At 40.6% G+C, this 19,152-nt stretch overlaps 1 protein-coding gene across 1 annotated transcript in view; it reads left to right on the forward strand.

The window, feature by feature from the left end:
- SLC44A1 (solute carrier family 44 member 1) overlaps positions 1 to 19,152 on the forward strand; it is a 417,537-nt gene that overhangs the window by 276,993 nt on the left and 121,392 nt on the right. Inside the window, exon 6 of the mRNA XM_069239753.1 lies at positions 16,809 to 16,978. Within this exon, the coding sequence (XP_069095854.1) occupies positions 16,809 to 16,978 (170 nt within the window). The remainder of the gene's footprint in view (positions 1 to 16,808; positions 16,979 to 19,152) is intronic.

The raw sequence follows: 19,152 nt of genomic DNA on the forward strand, positions 1-19,152 counted from the left end.
TGCAGATGCAGAATCAAATGCACTAAATCTTTTTCCTGCGCTATCCTGGTAGGCGAAGTGTGTTAGGCAAAGGGTTACAAAAGGCTGGTTAACAAGACAAGAAGTATATTGTTTAAAACTCCATTCACCACTTTCTTATTGGCTCATCATACACTAACAAAGACCCTCCTGACTCTATAACCACGTGCCCCTCTTTCCCCTCTCCCTTTGCTACATATACATTTTGAACCGCCCTACGACTACCTTGTACAGCCTTTCGTTGCTTCCCATCTTGACTCATCCTATTGCGATCCTGATACCTATGTCTAGCCCATTTCATCAGTTCACTAGCCCTTCCACATGAGTTTGGATCCTTGCAGGTCTTTAAAACATTACGCTGCCGCGTTCCTGGAATGCTGTCTGTTTAAACAGTCTTAAGGGTTCTGGTCTTCTATGTGTGCTTCTCACCTGCTGCTATAAATGGAGAAGCTCTCTGCTCAGAGCTATCGCGACATTAATGGCACTGTATGCACCTGTCTTAAGGCTGCACTAGAAATGACAGCAAGAGTAGGGGCCGGACTGCAACAAATGACCTAAACAAAAATCGTTTTGTTGCTGTGGAAAACGTAAGTGCCTGAATGGGGATGCGAAAATCCTTGCCCGGATTAATCTTTACTCGCATCCGTATTATTTTCAGCATCATTGGAATATATTGCTGCTGATCACTTACAGTCCCTGCTGCACAGGATTCCTATTGAACTCACTTCATTTTCAAGTCGAGTGCGCTCGCGCATTGACCTGTTTTAAGAATTGTGGGCTTTTAACCACACCCACCTCACACCCAGCACTTTCACTCGTGTGTGGGCTTGACTTTAAAAAATCACTTATCATTGGTAAATGCTTTACGTTTCTCCCACCTTGGGTGGGTTTGTTACCTCCTTGTGTTTTTCATATTGCTACTCGTGGAGACTACTTTCACTGGGCAGGTTCTGATAAATTCCAGCAACTAGATGTTACGCTCTTTAGTTTTTCTTTTTTTTTTGTCTAGTCTGTGATCACAAAAGACTATGCTATTAGGTGATGGGGCAATTCCTTTAATGCCACGAAATATGTCAGTAGGTTATGGCAACAACAGCTGCTACCTCGCTGTGTATAGATTTAGGTGGGATCAGAAAAATACTTCACAGCTCTTGGTTCTTTCCTGCGTATTTCTATAATCTGATTCACAGTTCTAAAGTTCTTAAGATTGTGTCACATGGTAAATGCCAAGTACAGACGTTTATTTATAACTGTGCCTTTCTGTATGCACCGAAAATACTTGCATTCAGGTTTTGGAACCTTGACATTCTTCCGTTAGTGCTCTCAGTGAATGTCATGGTTTCAGATAGAAGGCGTATAGTTAGGAAAATGTGAGTCATTTCTTGTGACTACCTGGTATACCGCTCAATGAAATTCCACCGCTCCAGAGTGCACGAAGCTAAGTGTGCATAATGCACTTAATTAGGATACTCAACCCCATTTAGCTGCACTTTTATTATGGAAACACAATCAAACTTTATGGACGTTTGAATAGAAAACGACTTCTAGGAGACGTCTCTTAAAATCTTCCCCACAGTTATGATTTCTTGTCGCAAGAAACAAATGGCTGACTTGCTCCCAGACATACTTGCGAGCCAGTCCTGAAAACCGTTTTTAGGGCAAAACCCACGGGATTTTCGAGTGAGATACTTCCTGTTGAACCTGGTCCTCTCTGCAGGGTCTCCCCCAAACCTTTTGCCATTACCCCTCCTGGTTTCAGAAACGGTTTTTGTTGGCTTTAGGGCTCTGTGCACTTTTACCACTGATAACCAGTGCTAAAGTGCTTGCAGTCTCTCCTTTGAACATGGTAAAATTGGCTTCCACCCAATTGTCAAATTTAATTTACTTGCAAGTCCCTAGTAAAGTGGTAAACCATATACCCAGTGCTTGTAAATTAAATGCTGCTTGTGGCCCTGCAGCACCCATTGTGTCCCACTTAAGTAATCCTTCAAAAAACGCCCTCAGGCCTGCAATTGCAGTCTGTGTGCAGTTTTAAGCTGCCATTTCGACCTGGCAAAACAAACCTTTTGCCAAGCTACAACTTCCTTTTTAATACATGTCACCCCTCTAGGGTAGGTCCTAAACAGGAAGCCACAGTCCTAAAAAAAAAATGCCACTTATAACAAGTTGCCATTTTCTTGTCCTCAACATTTTGTGCTTGCAGCTGAAGTGGGATGGGGTGGGGCTGTCACCTACCACCCTTGCACTTCAAAGGCACTGCACCAGAGCTCTCACAAAGAACTTCAAACTATACTATTGTGCCTCCAGACAGACTGGGACTTGGGCACAGAGACAGGACGTGTGTGTGAGGGAGGGGGGCGCTGCAGAAACTTCTCACACTTCAAAGGGTGCACCAGGTATGGCAATGGGACCCTACACTCCTGGACCTACATGATAATCCCTGCCCTGCTGTCAAGGAAGTAAGTTTAGAACTGCTCCCTTCATCCCAGGCTACCTGAGTAGCTCCAAGGACTAGTTAGCTGGCTTCCTTTTCTGAGCTACAGGGATACAACAAGCTACCAGTGGGTTAAGCACAGGTTAATTAAATTACTATTTGTGCTTCACCCTAACTAGGATTGTGGTTGTTACTTGAGAAAAGCTTACACCCTCAACAACTCAATTACTCACACTTCCCTGTGGTAAGGCTCTGAGCCTTGTCATTCTGGTAAAGAGCACGCACCTGGCAGACTTGCACTGCGAAGACATGAAGGATGGGAGATTGTATACCTTTTCCATAAGAGTGATAAGAATTGAGCTCTTGGAGCGAATAAAAAAAAACAATTGGATATCTTGAGCTTATAGCACAGTCAGCCAGGCTTGTGTTCAGGATTGGTGTGTAGGCGGAAAGGGATTTACTCGATTATGTGGGTCCACACTTTCTGTCCTGTACATAGGATAACTGTAAATTGTTCAGGAAGCAGCCTCCATTCCTGGTCCTGTCGAGCTCTCATATACCTCTTGGAAAACACCTGTGCTGGAGTCACTACTTTCCTAAGGAACACGGTGAAGCTTTGCTCCAGCATATGATTCAGAGTATGACAATGAATTGAAATACAAATTTTAAATGCAATAGGAAGCAACTAGGGGAAGATGTTTTGCACTGGGTTGAAGAATACTGCACATTCAGTACTTTCCCGATTAATGGTATTTCAAAATCTTCAAAGCTACACTTGTGAAAAAAAGAGCTGAAGCACACTGAGCTTCCCCAACTATCATCCTTCGAAATTGAGGACTGTCTCTGAAGAGTAGCTGGAAGCGACAATTTGACCAGCACAACACATAGATGAGTGAATATGGCTGTGCTTGTGTATTAAGGGTTGCTGGGAGTCTTAATGTTTGCAGTGCAGATTCTGTTGCAGGCTTATGAATGTATGAGGAGGGAATGCTCACAAGGTTAGGGGCCAAAACATGACCATAGAACCAGACACTACTCTCTAGCTTCCATAATAACCATGATCTGTTACATGGTGACTGGGGAAGGCTGGTGCTACCCACATTGCGCCCTTCTCTGCCCCCGCACCTCATATGTAACTGGACCTCTTTGGTGTACTTTAACAATAACACTAACTGCAGCACATTCACTACAGGAGGTTTTATTTCACTGCTCCTTAGGTGAAGCACCACATGGCTCTCAAGTCATTGAGCAGTGTCATACATGTTGTTCTCACAATGTATACTGCCATATATGTTTTATTTATGGAATAGTTGTATTAAAATATGACAGTAAGACCATTCTTTGGGTTGTAGTCCTTTCTGCAGAGGGGTGAGTGAGTTGGATGTGTGAGTGAGTTGGATGGGGAAGGTGGGCGGTGATGAGAGAGACAAAAAGGTGGAATAGGGAGGAAGAATGATAATATTGCAGATTGCTGGTTCCAATCCAAGCAGTACTGGTGTAGCCTTTCATCCTTTTGAGGTTTAATTGTCACTGAAATAGGCAGTCTATAACTTAAAATGATTAATGGTTCTTTGTGTGGTTAGTTCTGAACTCACTGCTCCGCTTCAAATCTCAGGGTCAGTGGTTGCATTTTTCCCTGTGAAGTTTCTGTCACAGTCTGCTTTTCAGCTATGCGCCCTTTGCTGCTAGTCTCCCAGCGCATCTAGGTCTCTTTGCCACGCCTATCCCGACCCCTAATGTCACCTCTGCTTTCCTGTCCCTACCCCTATTCTATCCTCCCTGCACTCCTGTGAACCTGTGCCTAGTTCCCAGTTTGCCCACTGTGCAATTTTGCCCATTTGTCCCCTCTGCAAATGAATTCTGCTGCTGTGTTGTGATAGAACTCCATCTGTTGTCCCAAACAACAGGTTGAAGCAGTTGTCTCATTTAGTAGTTTTGTGTGATTGAAGCTTGCACTGCTGCTGTTCATGTTGTACCTTGGCCTTGTATCTTCATCTTCTTGAAAAAACTTTTTTACTATTGCTAGGCTTCCCTTTTCACTAATTCCAAAAAGCAGTGGCATAGCACTGTGAACGATAACAGGCGAAAGGCCTTACGTTCTGTTACCCCAGGGTAAGTCAGTCTTAATTGTTTCAGACCCGCATACCCAGCATAAAAGAAGAGTAAATTGTATGCACATCACAAACTATACCATAACAGGAGCACTTTACTCAGTCATCATCATTCAAGACTTTATTTGGCTAGAAAGCCATAAAAATGAGCATGGATAAATTAAATAATTCAATTACATATATAATGAAATAAAACAAATTGTTGCAATGCCATAGAGTATCCACGTGTACTTAATATCCACAATAATATCTACAGGTACTTCATAATCAAAGGCTGAATAAGGGCCCTTTTTGGTGACCCATATCTTTTTCAAATAACCAAAGCACAGCAGATAAAATTAACCACAACAATACAGATGTTCATACTAAACTGCTGCAGAAAAAGAAGAGCTATCTTATACTGTCTAAACCTTGCAGCTCACAACACTGTTTTCGTGGAGGGGAATGAAGCTTATAGAAAAGCATAAAGTGCAATGTTCATTGAGTTGAAACTTTGTCCCAAGGACAATTCTGAAGAATAGGAGACCCAATGCCCTGACGATGGAACACAATTATCAAAATGCATAATATTAAAGCATAGGCCCCCTGACTTTTTAATTAAATTGTAGTTCAAAATAGTACTTAACTTCTGAAAGACTCCCAAGTAGATTCTGGCTTGCCTCTGCAGGAAAATTTCTCTAACCTGAGATCTATCCTGTGCGTTTATATTCTCTGGCAGACCCATGTTAACAAAGCTATTTTTTACATAATTTATCCATGGGATCGCCACAGCATTTTCCAGAGAAAGACAATCAAACAAAATTTCCCTCAAGAAGTAAGCCTCACAATTCTCCCAGATTCCAATTCAGAGCAATGATGGACCTAATTTGATTCTATTTTTTTTCGGATCCGGCCCCTCCTCTAAGTGGCATATTAAAAAAAAAAAGTGAGCATTGGCGAACCTGCACAGAAATGTATTTTCTTCCTTTTATATTTGGTCCGCGCATTTATAGCCCCAAATTCCTGCTCCATAGACCACCTTAAAGAAACATACTATTACAGATATTCAAGATCTCCTTCACCGTTTTGTGCCTGAGTGTATGTGCAAACCTACAAACCAACTCTATAATAGTCTGCATTGAGCTGCCCTAGAATTGAGTAAAAAGGTCCATTTTAAGTTGACGTCAAAAGGGAAACCCAGATTTGTAAAATTTTAAACTCTTCAGATCTCTCTACCTATCCTTATGGAAATTTCCTAGTTTTAGAGTTTTTTGGCCAATTTTCATGATAAAAGATTTACAAAGATTTGTTTGAAGGTCATTAAGATGTACTATATGGTAAAACAAACCTCAACAGACTTGCATTCACAACAAGGAATCAGAGGGCGAGTGTGTAACTGTAAATTTTAAATCACCTCATATTGTAAAATATTTCTCCATAGATTACATAAACAGAACCCTGTTTCCAACGCTCCACTCAGTCACTTCTAGGCACTATGTGAATTGGGCATGGGTATATCTACAGAGACAAATAATTAAATGCGCTGAGAATAATTGGAGTTACTACTCCGATGTAATGTTAATAAGAAAAATGCATTAGTAAACCTGGAAAATAAGCAACATTAATTTCATGTTAGATTACATATAAATTCTGTTTTACTGAAAGGTCTTGTTTTATAAATAAACATTTGCCTAAATAAGTAATTGCTTCTCAATAGCACATTATATCACCAATTATATATGCAGAAATAACAGTTCCGTTTGATAGAAAAAGATAAGTGATGTAAGCCATGTCGTGTGTTCAGTTCTGATCCAAATAAGTTTCTGCGCAAGCTGTAGGTGGGCTTGGGTTTATAACCAAATGTGTTTCTCTCTTGTAATCAGGCATGTAAATGAATTGAAAAAATCCTTAGCTGCACTATGTTAATGTGATAATAAATGTGTTTCCTGGAATTAAACGTACATTCTCTTTAGTAGTCAAACTATTTTTGTGTGGTTGCATGCTCATGAAGTATGATAACCAATCCTTCCGTTACTACTGAGACTAGAAAACTAGACTGATCAAAAACTTCACAGTACCACAATTCTGCCGAGCACACTCATTAAAAAAAACATAAAGCTCCTCATAAGCAAATACTTATGAAAAAGTAAAAAGCAAGTTTCCGTTTCGTTCCTTCAACCTGACTTTGACTGAGTTTGGGATTTGCAAATACACGAGCAGCTTCGGATCTTGGTTCGGCTGTGTCGTCAGCTAAGAATTGTTGTCACTCACACACACTCATTTCAGCGTGTATAACAATGTTTCAGAGCACTAATTCATCTATAAAAAATGTAACTTCTAGCTTACCAAATCCTCTGGTCAGTGCCCTTTCCTCCAACTCATCATCAGGCAATAAAATAACTTTGAATCAGGATCACTGTGTGATGTGATGAACATTGGTGGCGAGATACTGTCAAGCGGACCTGTGACGCCTCGAGAACTGCGCTCTCTCTCTGTCAGGGTCCCTTCACATCATCTCACCACCTATGTTCAGTGGATCTTATACAGCATTCAGTTGAATAATGTGGCAGAGGGGCTTGATGTGCTTTTTAGGAGTGCTAGACTACTACCTATCTCATAGAAAATAATCATTACTAATCCATGTTTTCTAGATCTGCATGCAAAATATACACTTTGAAAGCATATATCTCAACTTTAGCTCCAGTTTGGCACAATACCAACATTTTTTGTTTGCAAGGACAAGCTGATTCTAAATATTTATACCGAAAGATTTCAGTAAATGTACTAAATTGCATTTTAATATGTATGAAATGTGCTAGCAGCCATGTACAAATGTCTATTTTGTCAACTTAAACAAAAAGCACATCTTTTATTTACTTATGTGTGAGAGACTGAAGCAAGCTAAACAATGCAAAAGAGAAACGGTTGGCTTTGAATTAGGGCAAACCCTCTGGCTGCTGTTCTGTGTTAATAAAACCCCAACAGGTTATGAAGGAACTATACGCACTTTAATGTTCTCAAAATAATATACAATTACAAGGTGTTCCAGCAATCGTGTAAATATGCAGGCTTTTATTTAAGATTTATTGATGATAAGTTAGGCAATTTTGTCCACACATGAATAGCCTAAAATGCTGTTGTGGAGGTTCTGAAACTCAAAACTCACTGATCGTGGCACTCTGTGAGCGCATGTATTTTAGCAACCGGTATATAATGGGAAATGTTAATTTCTCACTAGACGGACCCCAGCTGTAAACCGTCAAATGGCAAAGATTTTTATAGTGAATATAGTTAAACTGATGATAATATTGTGGCACCTTAAATGACTTTATTTGGAGCGTTAGAAGTGTGATTATTAATATAGTTTAGTTACGCCAAATTTTCGTAGTGACTCCATTTTATGAAAATGGATGCTGTCCGTTGTTCTTATCATCTTGCCCCCGCTCATTACTTCTCCCAATCAGTGCCCACCTGCATCTCTTCTTTCCTCACAGTTTTTGCAAAACATGAGATACTATGATGCAATAGGGTATGTTCTTTAGAGAGCAGGTATTGTGAATGAAACTTCCATCATGTTCCCAATGTAACTTTCTGAAGGACACTTGACTGGCAGTTCTGATGTAGGCTCGCTTGCATACACTGGTCTGTGAGTCTTGTTGAAAATGTTTCATGTTGTGTTGAACTTCTCTGGATTATGTTGTTGCTGAGGACGCTAATGGAAGATTTCCTATGCCTTAGAAAAGGGTTAGTGTTATCAGGGTTGTAGGTACCTTTGGTGTAGCAGGTGCAGTGCACCAGGGCCCATTGAACTCTGGCTATTGTATTTTATAATTCAAACAGGACCCAAGAGGGGCCTATTCCTTTTTGTGTACCAGGGCTCATGACACGCTGGCTATGCTACCGAATTTTAATGATGATCGTGATTCTAATTTGTCTAATATGTTTTATCGCTAGTCATGCCATGCTGAATTTGCAGTTTTTGCTTTTTACTGAAACGTACAATGTATATAAAACCCTTGGTTTTGGGTGTGAGACTGAGACTTTCTATTTTCTACTAGAGATGTTGTCAATGCTCTTTGTAAATCTGACAGTTATTACCTTTATTTTTTGCTGTTTGTGTCCTGTTTTCTGTATTGCTTTTTTTTTAGATTCTGTATTAGGCACTTTAACTTTCTATCCAACTAGAACCCCGTTATTGAGTGGACCCAGTCACTTATTTGTTTAATCAATTTGTTGAGCCTGCTGTTAAAAAGGGTGGTGATTCTTATCCCAAGGTCAAGGGAGCTAATCCAAGCTTCTGAAAGTACATTTTGGGGTGATCAAAATATTGGGGTCCAGGTAATATAGGCCTTCAGCTCCCACATGTGTGCAAAGTTCTTTGCTTGCAAATGTCTCACACTTTTTGTGAATATTAAACTTCTTGTAGTTCGCAAAGTTCTCTGTATGTGGGTTGTCAAAGACAATTGTGACTTTTGCATCCCTTTTAAGTAGTTGTGAGAAAAACATGATTGTCAGCATTCATCCAGATTCAAAGTTACAAGGAAACCTGTTTTAAAGCAAACTTGGAAGAAAACAGCTCCTTGGTTTTCAAATCCAGCTAGCACTCCTGAGGGATTATTGCTAGTTTGCAGGTGAAAACTACACCAGGGTGTAAAGTACAAAAAGCAGAAAACTTTGCACATTACATGGCACCTAATAGTCTGGGTTCACTCGCATAATAAAACGTAGTTAACCTCTGTTTCAAAAGATCCAGACATACAATTACCTTGTTGCAACTTGTAAATAAACAAATCTAGATAATTAATGAAGCACTTGGCTAATTCCCATCATTCCTTTCTTGATAGCCAAGAAAAGATGTATGTGAAATGTAGTGCCCCCGAAGGCATTTGTGTATCAGTAAACTAAATAAGAAAGCAAACTTCCGTGGTTCTGAGGATAACACACATATTTTTATAATATATTTGCATTTCTTACACTTAACACCTGTAGTTCAAGACGTCCCTACAGACTGCCGAGAAGGCCCATAACCAATGTTCCCTCTAATTTATTTCCTTTGTGCGCAGCACTAAAGGTGTTTAGTGCACTGCAGTTAAGGCTGAGTGCACTGAAGATAAGCAACAACTTAATATGCAAGCATGTGCAGTGTGCAAGCCACCAAAAGCAGTGGCATAGTAAGTGTGCCATGGGCACTAATGCAAACCAGCTAAAATAAAACCACCCCCTCTGGGTTGGTAGTTGAAACAGCTTAATTTGTGGCAGTGGTTGCCGGTGAGGGGCACCAGCACTTATGTTTGGGGACAGGCACTTATTTCTACACATCAGACATTTCTCCAGGCAAATGGAGGGCAAAACGAAAAGACGGAGGCAATGAAATACAAAACATCCATCGTAAGGGAGAAAGCAGACACCTGTAAGAGTGAGTTAACATGCAAGGCAATGCCTGGCAGTGAATTAAAGAGTCCTGATGTGGATTTGGGACTGCACATCCTTGCTATTCACGCTCTGATATTTTATAGCGACAGCTGCAGGTGTCTGACCAGAGCTTTCGCACTCATTATTTTACAAATAAAGCACTGAATAAAATACACCTGTTGCTGGGGCACAGAGGGCTCATTGCACCCACTGCATCGGTGCCACTGCATCTACTGCCTTAATTATTCTATCGATAATTTCTCTCTTCCTGCTATCTCAGTGCCCCTCTTCTCTCCTCACACCTTTTCTTATCCCTGTCCACTTCCACTCGGTCTCCTAGCTTGTCCTTATCGCATTCCTCCCTTTTTTCAGCTTTTTTCTCTCCTTAATCGTACTTACACTCCCACTTCTCTTTCTCCATTTTCGCTTTGTACAACGTTCTCCCCATTCTGTCTCCTCTCTCATTCCACCCTTACTCTGTTAAACCTATATCATAACTATGCTTCTGTCTCAACTCGTTCCTCTCCTTGGCTCCAACCTCCTTGTTTGTCACCTCTTGGTCTACCTGCCCCCCACCCCTTTTTTTTTAAATCTTCCTTTCTTTTCCTCACCTTTTTTTTTATCTTACTCCCCTTTCTTTCTTTTCCTCTTCCTTTTTTGCTTATTCACTACTACAAGCATTCTTCCCGTTACCTTTTGTGTGTTTGATGTAACACATTAAGTGGCCCAGACGTGGGCCCCTTGCTCACTGCGCCACTGGAACCAAGCTGCACCTGACTGAAGAGCCCCAATCAGAGCTAAACCGGTCTTGGGTTGCTTGTGTTCTGGTTCATGGAGGGCCTGGCAGTTCAGAGTGGACTGTTCCTATTAGAGCAGGGCTAAGACTGATTTGCATATGGCCCAAACTAAGGTGGCACAGTGGGCAAAAGAAGAATGAGTTGGAGTGTATGAGGTGCTGCAGAGAGAGTGAAAATTGACCTACCACTTTGATGATAAAAAAACACTAATGTGCAGTTTACATGAATTGGCACAGCTACATTTTTAGCCACTCCTGAAAATGTTCGTGTTTGTAAATTATAGTATTTAGCGCTCTTCAAGAACCATAACTAAATGATAACTGTTGGAGCAAGCTTAGACCTTCTTTACAATTCAGAACAAGTCTACAGGAATCTGGCAAGCTCCGTGCCAGACCAAAACAATTGTCTCTTTTGGTCCGGAGCCACTTTTCTTTGGCATCTTCATTGCCTTCTGATTTTACACAGTACAGAATAATTTGCTCTGCACTGGTCTTCTGGTTACCTTATATTAGCTTGCAGTAGGAACACTAATCATCCTCATAATATTGACATGTACCTGATCCAGAATTTTTAACTCTTAACACTGAGTTTGCATCACATAAGTGACAGAAACCCAGCACACAGTGCTGTGGTGGGATCTCCTTTTCAACACAAATTGGGATTTGTGTAGGAAAGTTGCCCAAAGTAAAGCAACGTAGCACTGTGCCCTAAATTGAACTACTTTGCATCAAGGGGACATACCTTAGGTGGTACATGGGTGTTCCCTTGCAACCACCCATGAGTTTTGGGGCAAATCCCTGTCTAATAACATTTATAGGCAGAGATTTGAGCCACAAAATGCTGTCTCAAGGCAGGCATAACAGTGCAACAACTTTTACAATTCTCCATGTATAGGTGTGATGCACTGTACAGCACACAATCAGTGGGAATCGTTTTAGAAGTTATTTTATGTACTGGAAGGATCCCCTTCCATGCCAGAACTTAGGCTTGACAGAACGCTCACATCCTTGTACTAATGCCAGGGACATTGGAATTATAAGATTTTGCTGCCTTGACCTTTTATGCATGAGTATGGATTTGCCAGAAGTGCCATATAACCCATCACCTGCTGTATAATCTGCAGGTTTGAACCCCTAAAATATTGATTCTAGCTGGAATAGATAAAAAGTTAGTAAAACCGGGATTACCCTTACTGCTGCAAATGGAAAGGCCCTTCACAAGAGCTGACAGGCCACCTTTCTGTTGCCTAAAGTTAGTTGTATTTGTGTGTTAAAATTGGAACTAATGATGTGAAACATTTGCCCAGATAGTGTTAGCATGTTTGAAAATGCGACAATAACAAGGTCACACAATGTGCAGCATTACGCTGCGTAGCTTGCCTTTTCTTGCCTCATAATTCAGCCACATAATTTGGTCTTCTCCTGCCACATAATTCCAGTGGCCTTGACTGGTGTATGGCAGAGGTGGGGACGAACAAGCAAATTAACAGAGTCGGTTGTTTAAGGAACCTCGACTGAAAAGTATTGGAGTGCTTTACTTGAGTTTCGGGGCTAAAACCTGTTTCCCCAGTTCCAAAGTCAGCAGCACTGACCTTAAGGCCACATCCACACCATGGCATTGCAGTGTGAAACGTAATAGTGTTTAGTTTCGCATTGCCTGCTATGGACCTCTTGAAACACTCTGCGCTTAAAATAAGTAGCTCCATTGTCATTTAATTTAGTTAGTAGGCCTCCTGGTGCGCCTCCTGCCACGAAGAGGGAAGTGTTCACGCTTCCCTTTTGTTGTGTATTTCGCTCCTCGATGGGTGAGCCCGCTCCCTGAGTATGTCAAGGCGCTGTAAGAAGCACGCTGCCCGCGCGCGGCCCACGGTAAACTTAGAGAACATAGGCCATGAGTGCAAGAAACCTCTACTTGAGTCTTTTTTTCTGTTAAAAAAAAAATCGATCATAGTTTACAGTTTAAACAATTCCTTAAATCTTTATACGTTCTCAAAACGAACAGCCAGAATCTTAACTTATTGAGAACAAAACAGATGGAGATACTTCTGCATATGATGAATTAAGGACACACACACCAACTTGCTGTAAAGAACAGAGAACTGTGTGACTCCTTTTAGCTGATTTTTACAGGAGCCTACAGGGAACATAGCCCATAACCATCTGTGTCTGGCATAGAAGGATGATGAACGGCTGATCACCAAGCAGTCTTGTACCATCCTTCTGTTCTAACTGTGGCATGTCCTGGTAGTTCAGGGGTCTTCGAACATAGAGGGGCCTCAACTGATCCCAGGGGAGGGGGCCTAGGCCATGGCCAAAAGAAGCATTATGAAGATGATAATGCTTTTTTTTAAGCAGAAAAACGTTTTTGCCATTTTTAAAAAGGTAACAAAACGTAACTGCAATGTTTAAATAAGTCTAGACATATTTAAACATTGCCAACTTAATAGAAAAATAGTGAAAATTCTAAAGGGGGGCCCCCGATTACTTTTTTTCCCCCTCATTGGGGGGACGCGGCATTAAAAAGTTTGAAAACCACTGCGGTAGGTGGTAATCATTACAGAAAATACAGATCAGCAAATTAACTTCCTGCTTGGTGTGTTTTCTTCTCAATTTGTGACTTCCTGAAGAAAGTGACATGGTGAAAGAGCCTAAAGGACTGTCCTGGTAAACATAAGATGGCTGAAAATGCTCTCTAGTGCCAGCAGTCGAAGGCATCTTAAATGAGAAATTACTGGCAGCCCCATGTGGGCCATCCTTTTTCAATCCCTGACATAAACTGCTTCAGATTGATGCATGGGTAAATAATCCCCTCCCCTGCCCCACCAACCGCCCAGATAAGTCCCACCTGTTGTGCTTACAACAAACCCAGTAAATCCAACATTTACTTACTTGAATGTGAGTCCCAACCCAATCCGAACTGCAGAACAATTTTCCGTTGCTGCTTTCTGATTTAATGAAACCACCTGTTACTTCCCAAATTGCAGCAGGCTTACTACTTAATTGTACTAGCTTTCCCTCGAAATGGGTGCTCAAAATATAAATGCCAACGTTATTGTCATCTGAAGCTTAAAGTAGTTTTATAATGTTTTTACTAACTGTTTTGTATGAGAATGTTTTCACCTTCAGCTAGGGCTCTTTCTATAAACGGTTTGCTGTTTCCTACGTTGATGGCTATCATTCAGGAAAAGTAAACCTTCCAATTGCTAACCCTCCATGTTTATTGCCCTATGGCTTTTGAAATCGAGTTGATTGTCTTGCATCCCATCGCCCACACTCTCATGAACCTGATGACTGACTTTATTTTATTCGCTGTAGCCTTAAAGCTTAAAAATCCAAAGACGCTAAGGAAAAGTAGACTATGTTGACATGCATCTTTTTTAGGTCGAGTGCGCAAGTGCTCTGACGTTTTGTAATCTATCTGTGGGCTTTTAACCAAGCCCACCACACTCCCATCACTACCACTTGTTCATGATTTTGCCTTTTAAAAATCCTTTATCATCATTGGTAAATGCTCTGTTTGTCCCTCCTTGGGGCATTTTTTCTTTTTTTTTTTTTAACCGCCTTGGTCATCGACCCTGTTACATGAATAATTGCATGTTTGCCTATACGTTTGCAAGCAAACTTCTTTTTCCTTTTGTGTTTCTTGGTCATGGCGGCCGTGGTGCTTTGAATTGTCTCTCTAATGTCAACTGTTTTACTTTCAGTTTATGTGGCAAGAAAAGTCCAGTTAGAAATTTACAACACTATTAGCTCTAACTCCAGCAAACAGGAGACCCGTTGCATTGCAAATGCTTGTTATTACCAGTGTTGATGTTACTGAATTTTAGTTACTATTGAGGTGTGTAGGAATGTTGACTGAAGGCCCCACCTACTGCAGTTTCTGGTAAGGTGGGGTTTAAAAGGTGTGCAGCCAGTCTTCCATACCTCTAATGGATGAGCATGTTCGATTAAAGAAGTACAATTACAAAATTACCTCCAGAATGCACAAAAGATGATTTGTGTTTTATTATTTGTTTATATATTTTGTGAGATGAATGTGAGAAGAGGAATCTCACATTTGCATTTGTTTGTAAGGTGCAGGGAATGGGGTGAGGTGTGCCAGTGTTACTTGCATTCTCCACACTTAACATGTTTGTTGCACAAACCTTTTCAGTTACTAAGCTATTTCATCTCTTCATTCACCTCCATGGCACAAACCACCTTCATTCTGGCATCGTCCCTATCCCTTGGGCATGTTTGGGGTAGGGTAAGCACCTCATCAAAAACATGCTTCAGAGTTTGCCCTTATCCTGTTATTGAAACACCTGCATCAAGCTTTGCTTCACATTTGGTCCTATCAAATGTTCCTTTTTCATTGTGGAATAATCCTTAAATGATTATCTTTTCTAGGATAGTTGTGACATCCCTACTAGCCTGCAAAAAGAATGTTATATTGCAACAATGTCTGATATCAAGTACCCCTGCCATTCAGTATAAGGCTATTACAAATCATCAAGATGTTCAATGAGCGTATAGAAGAACGGGACTGAAGGCCAAGTTCCTTTATATGGTCATTGAACTTGGAGATAACTTGCAATATCCTTGTAACATACAGCAGTGGGAATTGTATTTCTTATAATACATGGTGACAACATCAGAGCTTAAATCATTGGTGTCTTGCTCCTTCATATGAAAGAGGTGATATGTTTGAAGTCATGAAGGGTATAAATAGAATCCGTATTCAAAATTAAACACACCACAACACAATAGTAATTTGTTAATCAGTTTAATCAGTCAGAGGAAAAAAAATACTGTAGCTCAGAATGCGGTGATAGCCAGTTCTGTTTCCTGAAATGATGTAAAATGTAGAAAAAAATCTAGTCATAAATAGCTCCAAGCCACCTCAAGTAGGTGTGCTGTTGCCACATGGTTGCCAAGAACGACACCAACATTTGTAAATGGTATGCATTGCTTAATTTATAAAAGAATAAGTGTCGGGCCCAGTGGTTTGCTCAGATGCCCGCAGCTGATGCTGTTGAACGTCAGGGTACTGAATGCCATGCGTGGGTATTCGGATTACACCTCATTCCTTTTTAATTTAACACCAGACACTCCTTCACTAAGCTTTTGCAGATTCTGATTTCCCTCCTTTGTCACTGTTTTCTTTTTTTCTCCTCCACCTTCTTTTCCCATTTTGTGTTTTTTCTCTCTCGTTCTTGGTCAGTCTTTTGAGGGAAAGTAAGTGCGCATCCCCAAACATGAAGGCCCCTTTGCCCCACCTGCAACCATCAACTCAGATGAAGCTGATGGTATAGTGGGTGCAAAAACTACACCTGCTGTATTGTACCTTTTATTACAAATGTTTGCTCTTGATTACCACTAGCTTTCTGATAACGATTGCCATTCATTTGGATATCTGTGAACTGATGCAGATCTATATAATGCCTGAAATGTTAGAAGGGTAATTATTAGACATTGTAGCCCTAACCAAAGCTCTCTAAATGGGCCTGAAAGTGTGGCCCCAACAAGGTAAGGCCTGCCTTTCGAAAATAGAAGTTTTCTTGTTTTTAGTTTGGAAATGCCCATACACCACACAACTGCCATGTGCAGTAATCTCCCTCCCAAAATGTATGCAAGAACCTCATTGCAGGCGCACACACACACACACACACACGCATGCAACACGTACTCTGACATCTCTTTTTAAAGCAGTCTCCCAGTGCACCAGAATGTTAAAGTTAAAAAGATTTTCTTACTAACTAATGTGAGTGCATCCTGAATCATTAAATATTGCAGGCCATTTTCCAAGTTGTTGAGTGCAAGACCAGATCTCTGGCTATTTAAAAAAAAAAAAAAAAAAAAAAAAAAAACGGATAGGGACCAAAAGTGATGCATTGCCTGTAGGTGATAGGATTGGTCCAAACTTGACTGCGTATCACCAGTGCATTGTTAAAAACCATGTGGAGCACGCCCTCACCCCACCCCCTCCGCCTTTCATCTGTGTGTCTTTGATGTGGCATTTTATACTACACCAGAGTAAATTTTTTTCTGATTTTGTTTTTTTTTCTTGTGTCACCAGTGCACCTATCCCATTCTTCCATCGCTGTGCTCCTGTGAACATTTCCTGCTATGCCAAGTTTGCAGAAGCCCTGATCACTTTTGTCAGTGACAATAGTGTCCTTCACAGGCTGATTAGTGGAGTAATGACCAGCAAAGAAATTATTGTGGGACTTTGCTTGTTTTCGCTAGGTAATGGTATTTTCTGATTCTTAGTTTGTCGCTTAAGACTGCATTAGGAGACTGTTAATATGCTTTTAACCGCTGTACATAAGAAGGCAGTAGTAACTGGAACCATCAGAAACATGTTTTTAGATTGTTGTTGGCCTACTAATAAAATAATCTGTTGTATTGTTGAAATGGCAGCATATGCTTGACATTACATCGATGAAAACAGACATCTTTCACAAGCTTTTTCTTAGTCACAGTTGCATAATTGCGCTACCGGGAGTTTAAGATCTCAAAATGTATTAATTGTGCAATGCTGAATTTCATACTGGCCTCAGATGTATGGTAGTGTTCCACTGTGAAAAATATATGTGAATTTGATTGTAACCCAGGACTAGGTTTTTGCACCCAAGACCTGTGCAACTCTCAAGCAGTAGAATTTATACATTCTTCCATGCTGTGAATCCCATACATATATACACACGTGTTATTTGAGGCACTGGAATTATGATTTCTGGCCAGTCAACTAAGGGTATCTTTAAGTAGGACAGGGACTTGAACCTGTAACGTGCTCCCCAAAGATAAGATGCATTTCAGCAGACAAACCTCTGCTTTCACCTAAAAACTAACCAATTTTATAAATGAACTGTTGTTCAGTCATTTTGTACAATGAAATTGGTGGTCTTTGTTTCAGTTTTCTATAGAGAGAATTTCATTTGTTGAAAGTGGCTAATCCAAAACAGTTCGGTTCATATGAATGCTTATCAAGTTGACTGCAGCCCTGATAAAAACACATTAGCCAATGAGAACACGTTCACCGATTTTAATTCAAAAAGTCACTTAACGAAACTGTTGAACAACCTAAATCCATTGCCAGTTTCATTTTACTGAAGACGTATCTTTCATCCTGCACCCTTTTAAATCTGTGTTTACCCCACTACCCCCAAAATCCATCCTGTAGAAGTTTACGTTTTTTCCATTTCCAGAGCTAAAAGAAAACTCAATACAAGCATGATTATCCCAATATTAGTGCGTTCATTGGGCAAAACTCTTCTGTTCCACTTCAAAAGCACTTTCACGGATCCAAATTTGGCCTAATCCTGATAAAGCCACTAAAATCCAGAGGCTAATTTAATTTGTTTGAACACTCAGACAGCTCGGGGCCCAGGTAAATTATTAAAACATCTCCTTCCACATCTTGTAATATGGTTACAAATCATTAAGAGCAGGGGCACTTTCCTCACCATAGATTAGGGATTACTTGTGGTTGTATAACAATGGTCACCTCCATTACATCACTTCCTATATTTTGTGGCATGCCTGATGCTGTAACAAAAGACTTTATTAAAAAAAAAAAAAAAAAAAAATGCTAGACCCAACACTCGATGGGTAGGGAGTGCACATTTTGCGAATCTGCAATAGCATAAGCTCAAACCCATGGTTACAGGTGAGTAACAATTTACATTTCTTTTCCTCCATCATGTTTCAAATTACATTCTGTGATTAATCCACTGCCTAGTTTACTTTCCAAGTACAGCTGTTTCCTGCAGAACCAGGCCATGCAATTCCTTGATTTATTACCCATGGAACTGTGCGACAACTACCTCCCTTCCATTGCGAAACACTTCCATCCACATTTCAAAATACTAGTCCCCATGTGTATCAAACGATGCTGCTCGAAGGTCTTTCTGTTTGTCTGTAAAAGCTCCAGGAGGTGATTCATGCTGTAGATTTCCCGCAGATTTGAAAGAAATTTGCTCAGAAGGTAACTGATTCATGTTGTAGTCATCAGCAATCACAATGCAAAAGCCAAATGGAGAGCCTTGCAAATGGACCACAAGTCTTTTCCAGGAAGTGTCAAAGAATGTGTTACGTACTTATTGCAATCAGTTAAGGGGAAATATGTTTTCAGAATATGAATTCATGCATAGTAGTGCTGCAAGCATAAGCTTTTCTTTAGTAGGGCAGTTTGCTTCCACGAGCAACACCTGATGCCACCGTTCTACCACCTCATCCACTCTAAGGAAATCCTCTCTGTTTGCAACACAGTAAGCACCCTGGGCTACACACAGTCATAAACTTTCAGTGAGCACATGAAAACCTTAATGGTCATTGTTATTAACTCGAGTTACACACAACTAGCCTTTCCTTATGATCTCTCCTTAATCACAGCCAGAGTATACAAGTGCCTAAGCAAC

Source organism: Pleurodeles waltl, chromosome 1_2 (genome assembly GCF_031143425.1).
Source record: "Pleurodeles waltl isolate 20211129_DDA chromosome 1_2, aPleWal1.hap1.20221129, whole genome shotgun sequence".
In the NCBI taxonomy this organism is placed as follows: Eukaryota; Metazoa; Chordata; class Amphibia; order Caudata; family Salamandridae; genus Pleurodeles; species Pleurodeles waltl.